This window comes from Gobio gobio (assembly GCF_949357685.1).
Source record: "Gobio gobio genome assembly, chromosome: 13".
Taxonomy (NCBI): domain Eukaryota; kingdom Metazoa; phylum Chordata; class Actinopteri; order Cypriniformes; family Gobionidae; genus Gobio; species Gobio gobio.
In genome coordinates, this window is record NC_137106.1 from 11,581,127 (window position 1) to 11,606,607 (window position 25,481).

A 25,481-nucleotide genomic window follows, 5' to 3' on the forward strand; every position below is an offset into this window, starting at 1 on the left:
GACCCAGCCCTAGCTTTTCTCTGTCCCGTCCGTGCTCTCCGGACTTACGTGGACAGAACGCAAAGCTTCAGGACCTCAGAGCAGCTCTTCGTCTGTTACGGAGGACAGCAGAAGGGAAAGGCTGTCTCCAAGCAGAGGATGGCCCACTGGATAGTGGATGCCATCGTCTTGGCTTATCAGTCCCAAGACGTGCCCTGCCCGCTCGGGTTAAGAGCCCACTCCACTAGGGGTGTTGCCTCTTCCTGGGCGCTGGCTCGTGGCGCCTCGCTGACAGATATTTGTAGAGCTGCGGGCTGGGCGACACCGAACACGTTCGCTAGATTCTATAGCCTCCGTGTAGAGCCGGTATCTTCCTGTGTGCTCACTTCCCATAGTCAGTAACACCGAAATGCCTGTTCTAGTGTCGGCTTGCTGCGCCATTCCCTCCCCTATGGTAGACGGATGCGTGCGCTTATTCTGCTCCAGTCGAGTTCCCCGGAACGGCGAACCCTGTTGAGTCCTCCGCAACCCGCGGCAGTCGGACGTGGCGGAGCGTTCGACGCCAGGTCTAACACTCGTATGCATTGGTGGAACTTGTGTTAGGCTGGGTTCCGTATGTAGTGACCCCCACGGCGGTCCCATATGTGTATTCTTCCACGGTACGGCTCCCTACGGCGAGCCCGTGTCTTTCCCTCGGCAGAGTTCCTCTGCCGTCCCAGGTACGTGTTGTCTCCCTCCTAATTGTTCCGGGGCCACCCCTGGGACTTCCGTATGTTGTGCTGCCCACGGCCAGCCCATACGTGTATTCTCCACATGTTAACTCCCTCTGGGCATGATGTGGCTTCCGCAGCTGCCCTCACAGGCACGCTTTCCCAGCGTTATCCAATACAGTCAGCTGAATGGGTCTTGCGGAACAGCAGCTTGGACTCTCCCTGCGTGAACCTACCCGCCCGCATCAGATCGGGGTCCGTGGGGCTCATCGCTGGGCGCTGGAAGTGGTAGTAACTATGGCGTTTTCCATAGGGGATTCCAATTCGTCGGTACGTCCGACGTACGTCTCCGTTCCCTCCTTCAGGGAACGAGGGTTACCATACGTAACCGAGACGTTTTCTATTTTAATACATTTTCAAATGTAATTTATTCCTGTGATTTCAGCATCATTACTCCAGTCTTCAGTGTCACATGATCCTTCAGAAATCATACTAATATGATGATTTGCTGCTCATGAAACTATTATTATTATCAATGTTGCAAAGTTGTGCGGCTCCATTTTTCGTTGATGGATAGAACAATTAAAAAACAGCATTCTTTAATTTATTTGAAATAGAAATGTTATATAAAGTCTTTACTGTCACATTTGACAGTAATGCATCCTTGTTGAATAAAAGTATTGTTTTCTTTAAAAAAAAATTCTTACTGACCTCAAACTTTTGATCAGCAGTATAATTTTCAATTTAATGAATAACCATAAAGGAAAAAGTGATCACATATTTTCCTTTCAATACATGTAAGTGAACACATTATTATTATTATTATTATTATTTACAAATATCATGAATTATTAACCCCCTAAAGCATAGATGTAAAAATGCATTTGAAAATGAAATTAAATGGTTGTAATTTATTAATGCTTTAAAATACAGACCTAAAGTTGGTCTCTTTTTAAATGACACTCAGCAGATTAAAGCACTTCAAAATATAAAAGTGTAAAAAAGTTTAGAAGTTTAAGTATACTGCAAGCAAATGTAATGTACTAAACTTTTATATATATATATATATATATATATATATATATATATATATATATATATATATATATATATATATATATATATATATATATATATATATATATATATATATATATATATATATATATATATATATATATATAATATATATATAATTTTACGAAATAATTTCCACTCTAAAATTGCTATAAAATCAAAACCAAAAGTTGCGTTCCAAATTTGAAGTTGACATCCCAAACATTAAAGTTCCTATGAGGTCTTGTTTAAGCGCTATACCAAAAATAGCCACCGGTCACATTCCATTGAAATTAATAAATTTCTGTCACAAAATCACTTCTATCACAAAACAGTCACCAAATATGCAACCTTGAGTCTCAGACCTTTCCATTGATATGTTTGTCAAGATTAGAAACATTTTTGATTATAAAATAGTTTAAATAAATTTTATAATATGAAACATGACACCGCCCACTAGGGGGAGGAGCCCGCTAAAAATGTTTCCATGGTGATGCAATATCTGATTTCAAAATGGCTTTCACAGGATGAATTTTGAGTGTTTAAGCTGTCGAATGATACCTAATATATGATGATAACTAAAATATGTGATAAAAGAGCAAGCGTCCCATTATAGATATATGTGTGTTTTTGGATATGTGCGTTTCATTTTACAAAATTATCTCAACTTAAAAATATCAAATTATCTGAAATTATGAGAGATTTATTGACCGTGGCAATAAATAATCATAAGAATTTGTAGCGGTCCTAATATCATTTTTTGTTTTTTGGAATGTTCCTGCATGTTAGTTGATCCACAATAACAGAAGATTCTGCCAAAGCCTTTAATAATGTTTTCTTTCTTAATTTCCCAACTGTTGTCTTCATTATTAGAACAGTTGACAGTTAAAAAAAAAAAAATTTTTACTTTATATTTTCACTTTTTGTATAAAAAAAAGATTTCAAAATAATTTTAAATTCAGAAGATATAAAACTGAATGTATGTCGTTGTAAGTGCATTTTAATGTATTGTTGAATAAATTAATGGATGGAATTAAAAAATGTTGTTGTCATAATGTCGTTGACCCTCATATTGAACGTGTTATGAAAAAAATGCTATGTTTATTAATGTCCCTATTCTTTTCCCGCAGGGATGAGGAGATCCGCAGTAAATGTGGCATTGATGCGATCACATATCTGTCTTTCCAGCGCCACATCATCCTGCTCATGACGGTGGTGTGTTTGCTGTCGCTCACCATCATCTTACCCATCAACCTCTCCGGGAACCTCCTCGGTACCTCCACCAGATCCTCAAATGCTTGGTTACTATTTGTTCTAGTAGTGCTCAGCCATAAAGGATTCATGACAACAGACACAACACGTTTGGTATCCAGGAAAAGGCAGTATACTTGAAAAAAGCATTACACCAACATTACATCTTAATTCATCAGTGTGTATGCGCCTAAAAAAGACTCTTTAGAATAATCTCATGAATTAGTTTTGACAGATTGTTAGTGTTAGGGTTTCTTTCCAGATGACCTGAAATGACTCTTAAATGCATGATGGCATGCTCTGAAATTGATCTAAAGTACATTCTAAAAGAAAAATAGCATTTTGTTTTGTACGTTGTATGTCATTTTTTCGCCATACTAAAGCTTAATAATACCACATACTTGTTCACGTACTCGTTCACATACTTGTTTCTCTGAAACACAATGCTACAGCCGGTTATTCTACTCTGAAATGTGCGTCCCGTGTCAGAATGTCTGTTTATATATTAGTTTTGGTCTGTGCGATACCGCATGCTCCCAATAGTATTTTGACACCCCAGGTTGCCAGTTGGCAGAAAACTGCGTATTACAGTCATGAAAGCCAGCAAACAAACTGGGTCAGAAATCTCAGATTCTACCCGACTTAAAAGCCTCGGCATCCATCTCAAATATTAGAGCATATTAAAATATGAATAAATCAACTCAGTCTCCTCTGCTTTCATTGTCAATTGCGCTCGCTCCTGTTGCATTTTCTCAATCTGGCAACCCACGTGAGTGTCGAGTCTGAAAAGGACGAGGTGGGAGAAACAACTCTCTCCAATATTTTGAATTTCGACCACAGTACCCATTTCAACTAGCCTGACAAGCCAGAACCACATTAAGATGTTGGGTCTGGGAACTCACCATTGGCAGGGCTCAATCCGAGGGGCGGGATAAACGGTTGTCTTTCAAATTCCCTCTGCACGCAATAGGATAGCGCTACAACCAACCAGAGTAACAAAGGTGAAGCGGAGTTAGTTGATAGATTAAACTTTCGCCGTATCCGGTCAGCAAAACTCCGAACACATCTTCCTTTCTTCAGCATGACTTCAGTGCCGTTCTTTGTTCTTTCCTCAAAGAAAAGCTTAACTCCAAGTCTTCCAGAGTCGCGGCCAAAGCTGATTCGAAAGACCGCTGTTCGCCAGCTTCTTTGTTTACGAGTAGCACGCGGAACCGCCGCAATTCTGCTGTCATTATGTTGAGCCCGCCCACCGACTCTATACACGATGTGATTGGATTGAAGCCAACGGAGAGTTGCTAGACTACTCTGGCTGCAAATTAGATTTGCTGCCGCTAGGGTGCATCTAGATTTCTAGGCTACATTTCAACCAATAACTGTCAATATTACATACTGCACCATTAAATATTAAAGGGATAGTTCACCCAAAAATGAAAATCATCTACTCATCTTCTACTCACTCTCAACTTGTTCCAAACCTGTATGAATTTCTTTCTTCTGCTGAAAACAAAGGAAGATATTTGGAAGTAACCAAACAGTTGATGGTCCCCATTGACTTCCATAGTCGTTTTTTTTTTTTTTAAGTCAATGGGGTCCATCAACTGTTTGGTTACCCATATTCTTCTAAAAAAACAGCTTTTGCTGAGTGTGTGTGTGTGTGTGTGTGTGTGTGTGTGTGTGTGTGTGTGTGTGTGTGTGTGTGTGTGTGTGTGTGTGTGTGTGTGTGTGTGTGTGTGTGTGTGTGTGTGTGTGTGTGTGTGTGTGTGTGTGTGTGTGTGTGTGTGTGTGTGTGTGTGTGTGTGTGTGTGTGTGTGTGTGTGTGTGTGTGTGTGTGTGTGTGTGTGTGCACTACTGTTCAGAAGTTTGGGGTAAGTGATTTTTGAAAAATACCTTTATGCATTAAATTGATCAAAAGTGACAGTTTTAAAACATTTTTAATGTCACAGCAGATTTATATTTCGAATAAGGGCTGTTCTTTCTATTCATCAAAGAATCCTTAAATCCAGTGTACCCAAAAATATGAATCAGTACAACTGTTTTTAACATTGATAATAATAATAAAAAAAATTCTTTGAGCAGCAAATCAGCATATCAAAATGATTTCTGAAGGATCATGTGACACTGAAGACTGGAGTAATGATGCTGAACATTTAGTTTTGCCATCACAGGAATACATTACATTTTAAAATATATTAAAATAGAGATCAGTTATTTAAAATTGTAATACTGTTTCTCAAATTTTCAACTGTGTTAAAAAACAAATAAATGTAGACTCTTAAACTTAAAATCTCAAACTTTTGAACAGTAATGTACATTTTCTGTAATGATTTGGAGGGAACTGGGAAAATGTAAAAAAAAAAAAAATCATAAAACTTTGTGTAAATCTGTGGATACAGATTCCGTGTGGGCCTGCCGATGAATGACTTTAGGACAGGCCTGGGAAAACTCTAGAAGATGTAGAAGAGCTTCGTCTTAACCCTCTATTAGTGGACATGTGTGAAAGCATAATTCAGACCACCCTACAGTGTTTGAAGATGGTTGGGTGGCACGATAGAGGGTTAGAAGGGCCAAGTTAAATATGGGAAAGGCCTTGACTGTCCACGCCACAAAAAGAACATTGTGAAAAGCCACCAGCTTTACCTCTTGTTGTTCTCAGACCTGCAATAATCTTTTCATGCAACCTCGGTGGCAGAAGTTTACTGTGGCCTTCTAAAAGCGTTAAATGTGGATGTGTGGTAGACCAGCCTGTGGTGCAGCTTCGGGGCCGGCTGGTTAGAATAGGGTGGGGGTTTTGATGCTGACTGTCATCTCTATGCAACAAATTGACACTGTATTCGTGAAATAAACCAGCACATTCACAAATTTGTCCTAGCAACCAAACCCAAAGCATAATGATTTGGGTCTAGAGAGGTTTTTAATTCCACATTCACAGGCCTCAAATTACTTACAGAGTTTTATTTTTGACACTGGTATGTGAGAAAAGCATGAAATGTTAACACAACTTTTTTATTCCTATTCTTTTCAGGAGATAGTCCACAGAATTTCGGCCGAACAACAGTGGTTAATGTCCCTGCACAGTAAGCTTGTTTATTGTGATGGATGTACTCCTGGGAAGCATTACCTTGTTGTGTGTCTACAGTACATATTTATGATCTTAAAAACTCTCTTCTTCTTTCTTTAGGAACACTTTTCTGTGGTTGCACAGTATCTTTGCTCTGCTGTACTTTGTGATCACCGTACTGTGCATGGTCCATCACTCCTCGCAACTGAAATACAAAGAGGATGAGAAGGTATTGTGTGCAAGCGTGTTATTACACTTCATTTCTGTTCCATAAGTGCCGCTGCGTTTTACAGTGCTTGCAAGGCGAGCCAGTGAATCTCAAAAAAACCCAAAACGTCCTTAGTTCCTCTTAAATTTAAAGGTGCAGTGTGTAATATTTATGAGGATCTATTGACAGAAATGCAATATAATATACACAACTATGTTTTCAATGGTGTATAAAGACCTTACATAATGAACCGTTATGTTTTTATTACCTTAGAATGAGTCATTTCTATCTACATGCACCGCGGTTCCCCTTACAGCGAAGTCCCCATTTTGCGCCACCATGTTTCTACAGTAGCCCTAAACGGACAAACTGCTCTACAGAGCGCTAGCTACTCTCTACGGTCTCAGACGACAACATCTTTGTCCTGTGTCGGCCACCGTAGCTTCTCCATGTGCTTCGAAAGGGAGGGGTGGGCGCTGGGCGGTTGCAATTCACAACCTCACCACTAGATGCCGCTAAAATGTACACATTGCACCTTTAAAGATTAATGTTATTATTAATAAATAATTATTAAATACATTTTGTTTAGATTTTCTTTTCAAATTCTGTTATATTTTGCTGGAAGCCTATTTATATGTACATTAGGAATTTTGGCATCATGACATTATTTTTGCGACAGTTAAGCATTTCCCCGCCTCCATACTTATTTCAGCAATGCCTTCAGAGTTATTTTCATTAGATTCTCTATAAATCATCATGCCTGGACACTATTTTACGGAGACCCGCACATGACATTCAGACCAAAAATATATGTAAATTGTGGCCACGAATTAAGATTGTTTTTCTCTCATTTTAGTTAAATCGTGGCCATTTAATGAAAGAATTAGTTCCCATGATTTATTAATTCATCCCCTCCTTTTGGTAAATTGTGTCTACATTGAACTAATTCGTTCCCTCATTTTTAAATAATACAATGTAGCCACAATTTAGTAAACCGAGGGAACAAGTAATTATATTGTGCATGCAATTTACTTAAAGGGATAGTTCACCCAAAAATGAAAATTAGCCCATAATTTACTCACCCTCGAGTCATCCTAGGTGTATATGACATTCTTCTTTCAGACGAATAAAATCTTATATATTATTATATAAGAGTTATATTACAAAAGTCCAGGCTAATCCAAGCATTAGAATTGGAATTATAGTTGTTTTTGAAGTCCAAAAAAAGTGCATCTGCCCGTCAAATAACTGCTCCACGCGGCTCTGGGGTGTTAATAAAGGCCTTCTGAAGCGAATCGATCCGTTTGTGTAAGAAAAATATCCATATTTAAAACTTTATCAAATAAACTTTCGTCCGACCGCCTTCCGTGGAAAAGTGTTGAATGTTGAAAGTGAAACTCAAGATGCGTACGTGACGTCATGACGAGCCAACCTGGTCGCGTTAGTCTTTCGATCGGCAGGGGAGCTTTCAACAATTTTTCCATAAATTGAACAGGGAAGGTGGTCGGCCAAAAGTTTACTTTATAAAGTTTTAAATATGGATATTTTTCTTACACAAACGGATCGATTCGCTTCAGAAGGCCTTTATTAACACCCCAGAGCCGCGTGGAGCAGTTATTTGACGGGCAGATGCACTTTTTATGGACTTCAAAAACAGAGCGACTATTAATCCAATTCTAATGCTTGTATTAGCCTGGACTTTTGTAATATAACTCCGATTTTATTCGTCTGAAAGAAGAATGTCATATACACCTAGGATGACTTGAGGGTGGGTAAATTATGGGCTAATTAAATTTTTGGGTGAACTATCCCTTTAAGACGAGGGAAGGAATTAGTAAAACGTTCTTTGGCGTATTAATTAATCATGGGATTAGGTTCCACAGACTAGTCAACTTTCCTGCCATGACATTTTAAGCTTGACGACGACTAGTCGCTGATCATGGCCTATAGAGGGCGCAACAGGATAAGAAACGTTTACGCTCCGTTTCCAACAGTTAAAATGACAAATAAATTCCCTGAGAGCGCTCCACAAGATATGTTTGATTATACCATCTGGACGTTTTAAACTGTTTATTGTACACGTATGTTAATCGCCATTATACCATTCAGATAATACATGTGATGAGGATTCATTAGAAGGCATAATTGATCATGTTTCTACAACAACAACAAAAATCCTGCAAGCACCAGTATTTGCTTCATGAAATGCACTTCTAGCTCACACTTTTTATTATTATTGCAGGTGGCCAGAACTCTAATGATAACGTCAATTCCCCGAGAAATCTCTGATCCCGGCCTGATCACCAAACACCTGCAGTGAGTGAAGAGCACAAATCCGTTATCCACAGATTTGCAACTGTTGCTTAATCTCCATACTTCAGCATATCGGAGATTAAATGTCAACACAACTGAGGGCATTCTTTTTTCACTTGCGTAAAAGCCAATGTCCCTTCTATCTCCAAACAGTGAAGCCTACCCCAGCTGCACCGTCACAGACATCCGGTTCTGCTTTGACGTACAAAAACTAATGAAGCTGGACTCAGAAAGGTCATTTGCATTCACACATCTCCCGAATGTCAAAAAGCTGAGTCTTGCATATTTTGCATATTAAACCATATTTCACACTAAGGATGAGAATAGCTATAATGATAACGGTAAATATATAGTTAAAAAAAATTCTAAATATAAAAGATTAGCAGAGTTTACATCACCCTTTACACAGACTGTAATGACACGTTTTAGCGGTCATCAGTATCGTAAATCCTGCAACGTTTTTTGTCAATCTCACACTTTTTGAAAGTTGTGGAATCACTACTGTGGCGTTTTTCTTATGCTGTTTTAGCAAATGGGCACACAAAAAATATTTAACGTGTTCTCTCATTCACAGCTATCATATTTAACCCAACTATGATGACTTCCGCTCTGAGAAACCCGGAATTGTGAAAAGGGTCTATTGTTGCAGTCACTTTCAGGCAGATTTTTTACAGCTGATGAATGATAAAAAAAGCAATTGCAGCCAGTCAGACTTTAAAGAGCTTGAGCATTTAAAGCAGCAGACAATTTAGAATAAACAGAATTATATCATGAGTTGGTGTGGACTCTATAGTTATCGTTCTTGCTGTGAACATGCCTTAAAACTGTATCCTGTACAGGCGAAAAGCAATGAAAGGAAGGCTTTACTTCACAACCAAAGCTCAGAAGGAAGGCAGGATCATGATAAAGACCCACCCCTGTGCACATTTCTTCTGCTGTGATATATGTGGCTTTGAACAGGTAAATCTCCCTCACACATGTTATAGTTGTCAGAATGGATATATTTATACATGTACAGGCTGTATACATATGTGGCTGGTACTGCACCTCCTCATGTTGGCCACTGGAGACCACCATACACCAACTGACAGTCATGAACTGCTCAGTGAAGAGATCTAATACTTTTCTTCTCATGTCTTGTCATTGTCCTCTCATCAGGTGGATGCAGAACAGTACTACAGTGAGCTGGAGGAAAAACTGACAGATGAGTTTAATGCAGAGAAGAACCGGATCTCTATGAAGAGGCTGGGCATTGCCTTTATTACCTTCAGAGATGAGAGGATGACTGCAGTGTAAGTGTTCGTGGTAAATGGCTGGTTATTGAGAATCAGTATCATCCGCCAAGATATCCTGTAATGAATACCTAGATTTAAGAATGTAAAAGTATTTTTATTTAAAAGGTATTTTATCAACATGAAGCAGGTCTGCTGACAGCTGAACCACTAGACTCTAGCTATCAGAAACAATGTATTTGATTTCCTGCGATTATTAATCTGTCTTATATAGAGCTTTTAGTGTCATACAGCTCCATTGTCCAGAGGTCCATGTGGAACATATACAGTATGAAACATACATAACTAAAACCACACTAACTGTCACACTAACTAATTTTAACATTCTAACTTCTAATGACTTGATACGCATTATGTAATAATGTAGTCAAATGTTATAGAGCATATAATATAACATGTATAACATATAATAGTGATGACATGCAGGCACACTCTCAGAAAAAAAGGTACAAAAACTGTCGCTGGAGCAGTACTCTTTTAAAAGGTACACCTTTGTACCCATTACTACGATGACCAAGAGAGCTCAACACACTTCAACTGAAGAAAACACATGCAAATAGAAAAAACACCAGCAAATTAAGAAAAAGTTTTTATCAGTTTGACATGTGCTGCAATACTCACAACACTAAAAAAAAAAAAACTGAAACGCACTGCAAATACTCACAATGCAACCAAATACATAAACACACTGCAAATAGTACAAAGCTCAATGTGCTGCAACTGAAGAAAACACATGCAAATAGAAAAATCACCTGCAAATTAAGAAAACATCATCACCTTGTGAAACACCTTGTGAGTATTTGCAGCGCGTTTCTGTTTTTGGTTGCGTTGTGAGTATGTGCAGCACGTTTCTGTTTTTGGTTGCGTTGTGAGTATTTGCAACGCGTTTCTGTTTTTGGTTGCATTGTGAGTATTTGCTGCGCGTTTCTGTTTTTGGTTGCATTGTGAGTATTTGCAGGCGCGTTTCTGTTTTTGGTTGCATTGTGAGTATTTGCAGCGCGTTTCTGTTTTTGGTTGCGTTGTGAGTATTTGCAACACGTTTCTGTTTTTGGTTGCATTGTGAGTATTTGCAGCACGTTTCTGTTTTTGGTTGCATTGTGAGTATTTGCAGCACGTTTCTGTTTTTGGTTGCGTTGTGAGTATTTGCAGCGCATTTCTTTTTTTGGTTGCGTTGTGAGTATTTGCAACGCATTTCTGTTTTTGGTTGCGTTGTGAGTATTTGCAACGCGTTTCTGTTTTTGGTTGCATTGTGAGTATTTGCAGCGCATTTCTGTTTTTGGTTGCATTGTGAGTATTTGTAGCGCGTTTCTGTTTTTGGTTGCATTGTGAGTATTTGCAGCGCGTTTCTGTTTTTGGTTGTGTTGTGAGTATTTGCAGCGCGTTTCTGTTTTTGGTTGCGTTGTGAGTATTTGCAGCGCGTTTCTGTTTTTGGTTGCATTGTGAGTATTTGCAGCACGTTTCTGTTTTTGGTTGCGTTGTGAGTATTTGCAGCGCATTTCTTTTTTTGGTTGCGTTGTGAGTATTTGCAACGCATTTCTGTTTTTGGTTGCGTTGTGAGTATTTGCAACGCGTTTCTGTTTTTGGTTGCATTGTGAGTATTTGCAGCGCATTTCTGTTTTTGGTTGCATTGTGAGTATTTGTAGCGCGTTTCTGTTTTTGGTTGCATTGTGAGTATTTGCAGCGCGTTTCTGTTTTTGGTTGTGTTGTGAGTATTTGCAGCGCGTTTCTGTTTTTGGTTGCGTTGTGAGTATTTGCAGCGCGTTTCTGTTTTTGGTTGCGTTGTGAGTATTTGCAGCGCGTTTCTGTTTTTGGTTGCGTTGTGAGTATTTGCAGCGCGTTTCTGTTTTTGGTTGCGTTGTGAGTATTTGCAGCGCGTTTCTGTTTTTGGTTGCGTTGTGAGTATTTGCAGCGCGTTTCTGTTTTTGGTTGCGTTGTGAGTATTTGCAGCTCGTTTCTGTTTTTGGTTGCGTTGTGAGTATTTGCAGCGCGTTTCTGTTTTTGGTTGCATTGTGAGTATTTGCAACGCGTTTCTGTTTTTGGCTGCGTTGTGAGTATTTGCAACGCGTTTCTGTTTTTGGTTGCATTGTGAGTATTTGCAACGCGTTTCTGTTTTTGGTTGCATTGTGAGTATTTGCTGCGCGTTTCTGTTTTTGGTTGCATTGTGAGTATTTGCAGGCGCGTTTCTGTTTTTGGTTGCATTGTGAGTATTTGCAGCGCGTTTCTGTTTTTGGTTGCGTTGTGAGTATTTGCAACACGTTTCTGTTTTTGGTTGCATTGTGAGTATTTGCAGCACGTTTCTGTTTTTGGTTGCATTGTGAGTATTTGCAGCACGTTTCTGTTTTTGGTTGCGTTGTGAGTATTTGCAGCGCATTTCTTTTTTTGGTTGCGTTGTGAGTATTTGCAACGCATTTCTGTTTTTGGTTGCGTTGTGAGTATTTGCAACGCGTTTCTGTTTTTGGTTGCATTGTGAGTATTTGCAGCGCATTTCTGTTTTTGGTTGCATTGTGAGTATTTGTAGCGCGTTTCTGTTTTTGGTTGCATTGTGAGTATTTGCAGCGCGTTTCTGTTTTTGGTTGTGTTGTGAGTATTTGCAGCGCGTTTCTGTTTTTGGTTGCGTTGTGAGTATTTGCAGCGCGTTTCTGTTTTTGGTTGCATTGTGAGTATTTGCAGCACGTTTCTGTTTTTGGTTGCGTTGTGAGTATTTGCAGCGCATTTCTTTTTTTGGTTGCGTTGTGAGTATTTGCAACGCATTTCTGTTTTTGGTTGCGTTGTGAGTATTTGCAACGCGTTTCTGTTTTTGGTTGCATTGTGAGTATTTGCAGCGCATTTCTGTTTTTGGTTGCATTGTGAGTATTTGTAGCGCGTTTCTGTTTTTGGTTGCATTGTGAGTATTTGCAGCGCGTTTCTGTTTTTGGTTGTGTTGTGAGTATTTGCAGCGCGTTTCTGTTTTTGGTTGCGTTGTGAGTATTTGCAGCGCGTTTCTGTTTTTGGTTGCGTTGTGAGTATTTGCAGCGCGTTTCTGTTTTTGGTTGCGTTGTGAGTATTTGCAGCGCGTTTCTGTTTTTGGTTGCGCTGTGAGTATTTGCAGCGCGTTTCTGTTTTTGGTTGCGTTGTGAGTATTTGCAGCGCGTTTCTGTTTTTGGTTGCGTTGTGAGTATTTGCAGCTCGTTTCTGTTTTTGGTTGCGTTGTGAGTATTTGCAGCGCGTTTCTGTTTTTGGTTGCATTGTGAGTATTTGCAACGCGTTTCTGTTTTTGGCTGCGTTGTGAGTATTTGCAACGCGTTTCTGTTTTTGGTTGCATTGTGAGTATTTGCAGCGCGTTTCTGTTTTTGGTTGCGTTGTGAGTATTTGTAGCGCGTTTCTGTTTTTTGTTGCATTGTGAGTATTTGCAGCGCGTTTCTGTTTTTGGTTGCGTTGTGAGTATTTGCAGCGCGTTTCTGTTTTTGGTTGCGTTGTGAGTATTTGCAGCATGTTTCTGATTTTGGTTGCGTTGTGAGTATTTGTAGCATGTTTGTGTTTTTGGTTGCATTGTGAGTATTTGCAGCACGTTTCTGTTTTTCGTTGCGTTGTGAGTATTTGCAGCACGTTTCTGATTTTGGTTGCGTTGTGAGTATTTGTTGCGCATTTCTGTTTTTGGTTGCGTTGTGAGTATTTGTAGCGCATTTCTGTTTTTGGTTACGTTGTGGTTGCACTTCTGTATTTGGTTGTGCTGTAAGAATTTGCAGCCGTTTATGTATTTAGTTACATTGGGAGTATTTGCAGCAGATGTATTGTCAAACTGATGAAGATGTTTTCTTAATTTGCTGGTGTTTTTTCTGTTTGCATGTGTTTTCTTCAGTTGCAGTACACTGAGCTCTCTTGAGCACTGTACTTTACCCCTAAAGAGTGCATGTTAGTACCTTAGTACCAGCTTTTTTTTCTGAGAGTGTATACAAATAAAATCCTAACAAACTAAATATTTTCATTTTTTCAATTAATATTAATAAAAGTTTTATTTTGATTGATTTTATTTAAAAATTATTTGTTTTAGTTTAAAACATTTTTTGCATTTAATTACTGTAATTATTAGCTTTTCATCTAATAATTAAAAAACTCACAAACTGAAATTATGGGCAGTTTGGTACTGTATGGTATGACATGAAATCAGTTATTTCTATAAGAATTTTTTATAAGTTTAATTTTGAGAAATATACTGTCTGAATTTTAGATTTATAGTAGATATTAGATCCCGTGCTCATTAGTAATATTGTCCCTTGCCAAAAGAAACTCTTTCATCAAGCGCTTTCTTACCAAACTTTTGCAACTTTTGACAGCTTTTATTTAGTGTACTACAGTAAAAAGCTCTATATATAAGTTTATACAACACTAAGTTCTGGTCCTGGCTTCTGATTGGTCATTACTGTATGTTAAAAACCACAATGTAGTAATTTGGTACACTACTGAGTAGATTACATTAGCAAAATATATACACATGTTCTCTCATGCCTTATTGTTTAAAGCCTCTGTGCTTATGTTTCTCCAGTATTGTGAAAGACTACAGCCGAGCTCGTTGCGGCCACAGACCCCAGCAGTCCAGCATAACCACAGTGGTGCGCTCCCATCAGTGGGGCATTTCTTATGCCCCTGCCCCTAATGACATCATCTGGTAAGTCGACTCAATAGCCACATCTATATCTTGAAATAGAAAAAAGTATAGGAATTACCGCAATGAGCACATGCTTTTATGAAATGATCCAGATTTACAATGTTATATGTGATGTTTTATTTAACGTTTTTTAGTATACAGTTAAGATAACTGTGATCTGCGAAGTTGGAGTCATATATATTTTTCATGACATGCTTTGTTCCAGGCCATTACACTCGGATTTGAGAGATGAAATTGGATTAATTAAGTCTCAATCTGAGTGTGTGCCTAGACAGTCACTGTGAAAGCCATTATATCTCTTACATAATATGTGTTGAGAATCATATATTGAGTGAGTGTTAGTGTGTGTGGGTGTGTGTGTGGGGGGGGAGCAGTGTCAGCCCGTCTTTCTGCTTGACTGGACGTGTGTGTGCATGTGTGTGTGTGTGTGTTTGTCTGAATTCAAGACTTTTTTTATGGATATAAGCTCTAATGTTGTAGCATGTTTGCTTCTTATTAAAACAATTTATTGAAGTGTGACTGCTTTCCAGTTCAGTGTAGGCTAGCCCATGAGTTCAATGTTTTGTAGCACTGCATTTATAGAGTAAATGGTTTTGCAGTTTTGGAAAATTATACAGTGGAAACGATTACTTTCGAAAGGTATTTGTAAACCTCATTCGCATTTTTATTCCTTTCACGTGCACTACTTTTACTTACATGTCTTTCAATTCTGCACTGTAAACAATATATTGTGTTCCTTTTTTTGCATGGGCTTTTTCGGTTTTACTTACTTCCCAAATGAGAGAACTTTTTTTTTTGTCGATTTAAATACATTAAACAAATCAACTGAGAAAACACAGTAAATTAAGTTTAGTTTACGGAAATCAAAAAAGAGTGTGAGTGTTTTATTTTACAGTCCTGTTCCGCATAAGTACTATGTACTTATTATAGCAATTACAATAATTGGGTTATAACTAGGTACTAACCCTAAACATATCCCTAAACCTAACTTTAACCCATGCAGTTACCTTATATTACCAGTACTTTCTTGGGTAACTACACTGTAAGTACATGTTCTGTAAAATAAAGTGTAACCAACATTTTTTTTTTAATGTCCATACAATGAAAGTAAATGAGGTTCCGTGTTGTTTTCGAACCCTTTTGACTTTCTTGACATGGACAGAAACAGTTTTCAAAATGTTGTTTGTGTTCTGCAGAGGAAATAAAGTCATGAAGGTGTGGAACAAAATGAACCTTCATAATGTCAGAAATTTCTTTTTTTTGTGAACATCCCTTTTAACCCTTTAAAGCCCACTCTAAGGCCTCTAAATTATATCAAATTAGATCAATTTGCTGAAAAAACACTATATATTATAACACTATATATATAAAAAAAAAATTTGAGAGAGAGAGAATACAAAATACAAAAAGTGTGTGCGTTTTTTTGAGTATCATATTTAATACACCAGGCTTTTATGGCTCATACAGTATGATATAAGACAATATGGAGGTGTGTGTGTGTGTGTGTGTGTGTGTGTGTGTGTGTGTGTGTGTGTGTGTGTGTGTGTGTGTGTGTGTGTGTGTGTGTGTGTGTGTGTGTGTGTGTGTATGTGTGGACTGGTAATCATCACGTTATGGGGACAAAATGTCCCCACAAAGATAGCAATATCCGAAATCCTCATCCTTGTGGGGACATTTTTAGGTCCCCATGAGGAAAACATCTTATAAATCAGACTAAGTGATGTTTTTTGAAAATGTAAAATTGCAGAATGTCTCCTGTGAGGGTTAGGTTTAGGGGCAGGGGCAGTGTAGGGGGATAGAATATACGGTATGTACAGTATAAAAACCATTACGCCTATGGAAAGTCCCCATAAAACATGAAAACCCAACATGTGTGTGTGTGTGTGTGTGTGTGTGTGTGTGTGTGTGTGTGTGTGTGTGTGTGTGTGTGTGTGTGTGTGTGTGTGTGTGTGTGTGTATAAAATGTGGACTATAATTTTTTTTATATCAGACTTTACAGGGTCAAGAGTATAAAGTGTAGACTTTCCCATAAAATATCCTGTTTAAAAAAACAACAAAGCTTTAACTGGCCTAAATGTATTTCAGAGGGGTTTAGGGCACTTATGCTGGTTTTAAAAAGGTTTTGGGCACTTTTGAGCTGGAAGACCACTAGCTAAACCAGCTTGGTCAGTCTGGGTGACCAGCTAGCCAGCTTAGGCTGTGTTTTCCAGCAAAAACCTTCCCATGTACGTAACAGCAGCTGAACATCCCACTTTTTCTTGGCGAGCACATACACTCTGTCCTGTAACTGTTGTTAAGACCTTGTCGTGTTGATTGGTGCCTGTGTTCATCCAGGGAAAATCTGTCAGTGTGCGGTTCTCGCTGGTGGCTCCGCTGCGTCCTGCTCAACATCATGCTCTTCCTCTTGCTCTTCTTTCTCACAACCCCTGCTATCATCGTAAACACTATGGACAAGTTCAACGTCACTCGGCCAGTTGAGAGCTTAAGGGTCAGTGACCATCAAAGAAGTTTTATAACCGTACGGCTGTATTACGCCACATTAGTATGTAAAATAAAACTGAAAGTGCTTTTTGTGTTGTTTTCGGAAGTTGGATGTTTTGAATTTGATCTTTTACTGTCTTCTACTGTCTAGAACCCAGTAATTACCCAGTTCTTCCCCACCCTGCTCCTGTGGGCCTTTTCCATTCTCCTGCCCTTCATTGTGTACTATTCATCTTTCTTTGAGTACCACTGGACCAGGTATGATGCCATTTCCACCGTCTGACTTTAAACTGTCTGTGTGTAAATATGAGAAAGCTATGGCAGGGTGGTCTTTTTACTCTAGTGTATATTACAATGATTTGCACTGATTACATTTGTAAATATAATTAAAACTAAGATTGTTTTATTAACACAATTATTTAATTAAATAAATACGTATTACCTCAGTTAGTTACTAATATGTTCCCTGTTTGATGTTAAAGGCACAATATGTAATATTTCACCACTAGAGGTCGCTTATTCAAAACAAAGGCATAGCTTGAGTAAATAATATTCATGGAATGTTATAAACCATTTATTACCTGTTAATCACTTTTTGAGCATAGACCTTAAAAATAAATTTCCAATTTAAACTGTCATAATTCTTGGATGTTTTTGCAGCACAGACAGTTTGGTCTCTTTTTAAAAAAGACACTTGGCAGATTATTGCTAACGTGATTTATATATATATATATATATATATATATATATATATATATATATATATATATATATATATATATATATATATATATATATATATATATATATATATATATATATATATATATATATATATATATATATATATATATATATATATATATATATATATAATTTTTTTTTTTTTTTTTTTATTTTTTTTTTTATGTAATTTATTCCTGTGACGACAAAGATGAATTTCTTGCAGCCATTACATTTATTTTTAACGTTGTAAATGTCTTTACTTTAATCACTTTGATAAATGTAATGCATTTTTTACAACCCCAAATTAGAAAAAGTTGGGACAGAATGGAAAACGCAAATAAAAAAAAGAAGTGATTTCTAAATTTACTTTGACTTGTATTTCATTGCAGACAATATGAACACAAAATATTTCATGTTTTGTCTGGTCAACTTCATGTCATTTGTAAATATGCATCTTTTCCTGTCATTCAGACCTGCAACACATTTCAAAAAAAGTTGGGACAGGAGCAATTTAGAGCTAGTAATGAGGTAAAATGGTTAAATAATGATGTGATTTGAAACAGGTGATGTCAACAGGTGATTGTAATTATGATTTGGTACAAAAGCAGCATCCAAGAAAGGTCTAATCCTTTAGGAGGAAAGATGGGCCGAGGATCGCCAGTTTGCCAAATGTTGAAATGAAATGTTGAAATGTTTAAAAACAATGTTCCTCAAAGAAAGATAGGAAGAGATTTGGATATTTCACATTCAACAGTGCATAACATAATTAAAAGATTCAAGGAATCTGGAGGCATTTTAGTGTGTAAAGGACAAGGGCGCAAGCCTAAGCTGAACAACCGTGATCTCCGATCCCTCAGGCGGCACTGCATCAAGAATCGTCATTCATCTATAAGCGATATCACCACATGGGCTCAGGACTACTTTGGCAAACCTTTGTCAAGTACCACAATACGTAGTTACATCCACAAATGCCAGTTAAAACTGTACTGTGCCAAAAGGAAGCCCTATGTTAACAGTGTCCAGAAGTGCCGTCGACTTCTCTGGGCTCGGAAGCATCTGGGATGGACCATCACACAGTGGAAACGTGTACTGTGGTCAGATGAATCAGTATTTGAGGTATTTTTGGGAGGAATGGACGCCGTGTGCTCCTGACCAAAGAAGAAAAGGATCATCCAGACTGTTACCAGCAACAAGTCCAAAAGCCAGGGTCTGTCATGGTATGGGGTTGTGTCAGTGCCCTTGGCAAAGGTAACTTGCACTTCTGTGAAGGCACCATTAATGCTGAAAAGTACATAGAGATTTTGGAGCATAATATGCTGCCTTCAAGAAGACATCTTTTCCAGGGATGTCCATGCATATTTCAGCAAGACAATGCAAAACCACATTCTGCACACATTACAAAGTCCGGGCTGCGGAGGAAGAGGGTACGGGTACTTGACTGGCCTGCCTGCAGTCCCGACCTGTCTCCAATAGAGAATTTTGAAGCGCAAAATGCGACAACGAAGAGCCCGTACTGTTGCCCACCTTAAGACTTGTTTGCAGGAAGAATGGGACAAAATTACACCTGAAACACTTCATCACTTGGTGTCTTGAGTCCCTAAACGTCTTTTAAGTGTTGTGAAAAGGAATGGCAACATTACAAAGTGGTAAATGCTTTACTGTCCCAACTTTTTTTGAAATGTGTTGCAGGTCTGAATGACAGGAAAGCATGCATATTTACAAATGACATGAAGTTGACCAGACAAAACATTAAATATTTTGTGTTCATATTGTCTGCAATGAAATACAAGTCAAAGGAAATTTAGAAATCACTTTTTTTTTTTTTTTGCGTTTTCCATACTGTCCCAACTTTTTCTGATTTGGGGTTTTAATATATAGATAGAAGTTTAAGTTTATTATGAAAATGCTAAACAAAAAAAATATATTTTATATGAAATATATTTTCTAAAACAGTTTTCAGTTTTACTCTAAAACTATGAGAAAATGTAAATCATGCATCTAAACAAGTTGTATTCTAAAATTGAGGTTGATATCTCAAAATATGAACTTTCAGTATGGTTTTGTTTGGGGCGAGGTACCAAAATTTTCCACTAGATGAAATTTGCTTCCCATTAATTTCCAATGCGGTCATTTTTGACCGTGAACAGTACAAGTGTGACTATTTTTTTTTTCAGGACCATTTAACCTTTTCGAACCATGTCTATAATTTTTTTGTGTGTTCACATAGCAAGTGCCAAAAACTTTTCGGACCATTCAGATGAAGTAAAAAATTCTAAAAAAACAAAATGTAACATTTCTATGCCAAAAATTACCGAACAGCACCAGAGAGTTAAGAGAACGAATATATTATTAATTACATTAAAGTAGTAAGAATGGGATTTTCCTTTATTAGGATATAAAAAATGTTGCTTGATTCATAACTATAAATATTATACACATGACTAATAAATTCATGAAGCAATTTAGGCTGAAGTCATCCTCCCTCCCCCCACCTCCTGATATTGTCCCAACATTCCTCACACATACACATTACATTACATTACACACTCGTATCATTCCATGTATGACATTCTTTCTTCTTTTACATATTTTGAAGAATGTTGGTTTCTCAAAATATCTTCTTTTGTGTTCCACAGTAGAATGTAAGTCATACAGGTTTGGTTTGGAATGACATGAGCGTATTTTAGGGTGAAGTATCCCTTTAATCAACTTGTACACACCACAATCATACACATATTCATACACACATATGATGGTTACAAAAATATGGTGTTGTCCCAATGACAAGGGTAAGTTTGCACTGTTGGTAGTTGTATTTGCAACGCAGCTTAAATCTATTGCATAAACATGTTCATATCAGCGCACAAACATATTGCATAACTGCAGAACATCCCCCAACCCAGTCTCAGTCTCCCACCCACCCATGCACAGCACGTTTACATGGTGTCCCTCTCTCTTGCACTCTCTGCTTGCCTCTCCAGGCTTGTTGTCATAGTGATCACAACATGGGAATAATCATATGCAGACTGGCGGCGTCTTTCACAGTCACATTATAGTTCATGTGGATCAAACATTCTGTATTGTGCTACTGCAATACCTACAGCAAAACTGTTGTGCACCTGCTGTGTTTACAGTGGAAACACTTCAATGTCTAAAATACATTCCACATGAAATCAGAACTGAGTATTTACATAAATAATTCGCATTTTTTATTTGAAATACGTCACATATTGGCTGCTAGGATTGGGCTGCATGCGTGGTTTTATGTGGACTTTAACCACAAACAATCTGTCTAGTAGAGGAACTGGTGGGAAAATTAAAAGAATGGAATAGAAAATCATGTAAAAATATGGAAATCTATTTTATTTATTATTATTATTTGGAGATGAAATAGAAGTTGTGACATATACATGTGAAATGGCTTCTCGAACAAGAAAAAATGTAGGGCAGGACTTGATTTTGTCCATCTGGAATTGATTGGATGGTTGTGGTTTTCTATTGGTCGACCTCATGTGAGTGACAGGTTGCCCCGCCCTCACCTCAGGAAACACACCATCAGAGAAGAGATGTCACTACAAGAGGGAGAAGTTTTTTTGATTAAAGATTACTAGGGCACATTAATTAAAAAGATATATCATTTGGAATACTGCAATTTTCCATGAAACATATAAGAATTGTCAGTTTTGATTTCATGATGACTTAAATAGATTTCTTGTAATTGTTTGGTTGAGTTGTAATCAGTTGAATCTTCTTGTGCTGTGTGTCTCTCTCAGGTCCGGTGAGAATCAGGTCACTATGCACAAATGCTTTTTACTGCTTGTCTTCATGGTTATCATTCTACCATCACTGGGTCTATCCAGGTAAACATCCTATAAACTTCCTACGATAATTATATGTATAAAAACATGCTGATAAAAGCAGTTTCACAAACTTGTTTTGGCTGTCGTTTTGTCTCAAATGTTCCTTTATATACAGTACTATATACATGTATGTGGGTCAATGACAGTGATAAATAAGGATGTCCTACTTATGCCAGCATTTTTTTTTTTTTTTTGTGAAGAATTTAATAAGGCTATTTTCCTTTTCACAATCCCCAGACAGTTACGCCACCTAAACATGTTTTAATTTTGAGCCCCACAAAATTATCAGAATGACTTTCAACTCAAAACGTTTTTAAATACTTTAATTCATAGCAAGCATGGGTTTTAACTCACAGCATAAAACAATAAATATAGACTATCTATCTGGACACTTACAGTAGTGGTTGGATCATATTCATGATTAAAGGGTTAGTTCACCCAAAAATGAAAATTCTGTCATTAATTACTCACCCTCATGACATTTCAAAGTGCTCCAGTGGACTACAGTGGTTTAACCTCTATTTTATAAGCAACCCGAGTGCTTTGTTTGCGCAAAAAAAAACATAATTTACCGCTTTATTTTCAAAATTTTCATCTCCAACACGCGTTCAAGAGTGTACCACGACAAGTGTGATGTGTTGAATCAAGAGCAGACGTTGTTGCGTGATCGCGCATAGGAGATTCATATTTTGTAAATAAAGTGGTATATTATGTTTTTTTGCGAAAACAAAGCACTCCCATCGCTTCATAAAATTGAGGTTAAACCACTGGCGTCACATGGATTAGTGTAATGATGTCTTTACTGCCTTTCTGGGCCTTGAAAGTGTTAATTATATAGCTGTTTGATTTCATAAAAAATATCTTCATTTGTGTTCCGAAGATGAACAACAGTCTTGCGGGTTTGGAACGACATGAGGGTGAGGAATAAATTACAGAACTTTCATTTTTGGGTGAACTATCCCTTTAATGTGATAAATTACACCTGTGGTTACTCTACTAGGACACTTTAAGGGTAAACGGATGTCATACATCCACTAAGAATCAGCTTTAGACCAGTTGGTTAAAAGGAATTGAACAAAAGGTTGAGACTTTAACTGTTTAAAGTGTCCAAATAATGTTCAGTGTTATATATACTCTTGTCTGCTCGCCAGCTTGGATTTGTTCTTCAGGTGGCTTTTTGACATCCACTTCCTGGATGAAACAGATGTAAAGTTCCAGTAAGTTCTTACTGTTCCCTAAATGATGGTTCATTTATTTAGAACATGCATTATTTGTTGAGACACACTCTGTTTTGTCCACTCAGGTGTGTGTTTTTGCCTGATAACGGAGCTTTTTTTGTGAACTACGTGATCACGTCTAGTCTGATCGGAACGGCCATGGAGCTTCTGCGTATTCCTGCTCTACTGGTGTACTCGCTTCGCCTTTGCTTTGCCAAATCTAAAGCTGAGCGCATCCACGTTAAAAGAGTGAGTGAATCTGTACAGTGAGTGAGTTGTGTTAGAAATGCTCGAAAAGGTTGCATTTATGTATTGCAAAAATGCTGTAAAACAATAATTGTCACTTGACTTAATAATACAGCTGAACGATGAAATAACATTTAATAAACACCAGGAACTATACAAAGATACAAACCAGCATGGAACATTAACGCAAAGCAAAGAACAGACGAAGACTGCTGCTGCGTCCCAATTCGCCTACTTATACTATGTCCTAAAAGTATTTTTGTGAAGAAAAAGTACATACTTTTGAGTGTGTAGCAGAAGAGTAGGCAAGCTTTGGGACATACTACTTCTTCATCTTTAACTCTGTTGCTTGGTTACGTGCATCCTGTCACTGTTTAAACTGCCCTGTCAATCATCTTCTCACAGTTCAAATCCTCCACATTCAATTTAATTTAATTTCCTACCGTTTCGGAGAGAAAAGCAGTCATGGGGCTTTCATGCGGAGACTCCTCATATGTTTGCATAATGATGCATTTAAAAGTTAAAGGTCCCATGGCATGGCATTTTTCTATTATTTTATAGTGTTTCCTGAGGTGTACTTATATTATTAGTATGATTTTTACATCATAAAATGTCATAATTTAGAAATAAAAGGCATTTTTTCTATACTGCTGTTTGCCCTGTGGCTGAATGCCCTGCTTCAAGAGGCGTGTCTGCTGTGAGACTTCAGTAAAAACGCCCACTGTTGTGATTTGGCTGACATCTTTGCATTTTAAATGAGCGGAGGGGGCGTGGTTTAACGAGGCACGAGTCTGCCAGAGAGACGGATGGACCTGTGTTCACTTCTCATCAGTTCTCTCAGCATGTCTCAGTTCAGGGTGAACTGTTGTAGTTACTAGCATATACTTCTATGGAGTCAAAATAGGGCCACATATATCTGCAAAATAACACAATGTTTTGCAAACAAAAAATATGTTTTGCAACAAAAAAAAAGTTTTGCAAAAAAATAAAAAATTTTGCACAAAAAAAAATAGAATATTGAGAAAAAAAATGCTTTTTTGTAAGTAAAACAATAATAATTGCAAAAGAAAAGTTCCACTGAGAGAAAAAATAAAGTTTAGCAAAGTAAAACTTGCAGCATTGACTTTGCAACACCTTTGCGCCGCTCCTTTAAATCCGCGTTTCCGTCATCCGTGCCTCTGCGGCGCAAGCTTTCCTTTGCGCTTCATTTTTCTTTGCGCCTCGCTTTGTGTCCCTGATTTGACGTGGGGGAGGGGTCAAGAGGTTGGGGTGTGTACATGGGTGTGTACAAGGGACGAAGACGTCCTTCTCGTTACGTCATCAGCGCGAGCCCCAGACCGTATGGATCTCGAGACCTCTGTGTGTCATTCTGCTGCATATCATCTAGCTGTCTTTGAACACAAGAATATATTGGGCATGATTAATTGCATACATTTTTTTAATCATGTGTGTTTTTTTTATTAATGAGTTAAATTGACAGCTCTACTTGTAACACTTTACCCCAACACTGATTCAAGAAATGAATCTGATGTAGTTTGGTTAGTTAACATAGCTGAGAGCTGCATGCATGCAACATGGGTATTTATAACCCTTACACCAGAATGCTAGACATCGATGGATCATCCTCTGCATAGAAAGTGAATGAGATTGGGCAAATTAATTGAGACAGCGAGAGATCAGCACATTTGCTCAGCCTGCAAGGGCGAGTGGCCAAATTTAAGTCAGATTGTATGGCGAGCGGATAATGCCACGGATAACCTACCGAAGTAGACAGTCGTGTACTTTTACGTGAGAGAAGGGGTACGTCGCCACAACAGACGCGTGACACCAACGTCGCTGAGAAGTACGTCGCCACAACAGAGGCGTGACACCAACGTCGCTGAGAAGTACGTCGCCACAACAGAGGCGTGACACCAACGTCGCTGAGAAGTACGTCGCCACAACAGACGCGTGACACCAACGTCGCTGAGAAGTACGTCGCCACAACAGATTCGTGAGACTAACGTCGTGAGAAGTAGCCTAATTGCCACCACAAGTATCTTATCCTTGTTTTTTCTAGATTTTCTTATCCCTCCTTTATTTATTATTAACCTATGTTAACTTTTTTTCTTTTACTTTCCTATGTGTTCTGATGACATTGAATATATTAAGCCTATTGCTACATATTGTGCATTGTACGTTGTAAATCGTTGATGTCATCTATTTACAAGCATAATAAAACAAGTTTTTTTTTATCACTCACTTTCTCCTGGTGATTAAGGGCTATGTGCAAATTATTTTATTTTATTTTCACAATTATTAACAACTTTAAAGATTGACCCATAAATTCAGTAATTATCTATAAACATAACATTCTGTAATGTGTCATTCTGAGCTTTTACCTTTGAAAATGGTAAGAATTGTACTTTACACAGTTGACCATACAATGGGTGATACACT

At 37.9% G+C, this 25,481-nt stretch overlaps 1 protein-coding gene across 1 annotated transcript in view; it reads left to right on the forward strand.

Annotated features, from left to right (window-relative positions):
• The window catches only part of tmem63c (transmembrane protein 63C), a gene marked incomplete at its 3' end in the record, with an annotated part of 95,398 nt that overhangs the window by 53,312 nt on the left and 16,605 nt on the right, over nucleotides 1-25,481 (forward strand). Inside the window, exons 6-18 of the mRNA XM_079832642.1 lie at nucleotides 2,876-3,018; nucleotides 6,019-6,070; nucleotides 6,175-6,283; nucleotides 8,505-8,578; nucleotides 8,729-8,809; nucleotides 9,415-9,535; nucleotides 9,734-9,867; nucleotides 14,390-14,512; nucleotides 16,847-17,000; nucleotides 17,145-17,251; nucleotides 21,493-21,579; nucleotides 22,731-22,796; nucleotides 22,883-23,045. Coding sequence (XP_079688768.1) covers nucleotides 2,876-3,018; nucleotides 6,019-6,070; nucleotides 6,175-6,283; nucleotides 8,505-8,578; nucleotides 8,729-8,809; nucleotides 9,415-9,535; nucleotides 9,734-9,867; nucleotides 14,390-14,512; nucleotides 16,847-17,000; nucleotides 17,145-17,251; nucleotides 21,493-21,579; nucleotides 22,731-22,796; nucleotides 22,883-23,045 — 1,414 coding nt within the window. The remainder of the gene's footprint in view (nucleotides 1-2,875; nucleotides 3,019-6,018; nucleotides 6,071-6,174; nucleotides 6,284-8,504; nucleotides 8,579-8,728; nucleotides 8,810-9,414; nucleotides 9,536-9,733; nucleotides 9,868-14,389; nucleotides 14,513-16,846; nucleotides 17,001-17,144; nucleotides 17,252-21,492; nucleotides 21,580-22,730; nucleotides 22,797-22,882; nucleotides 23,046-25,481) is intronic.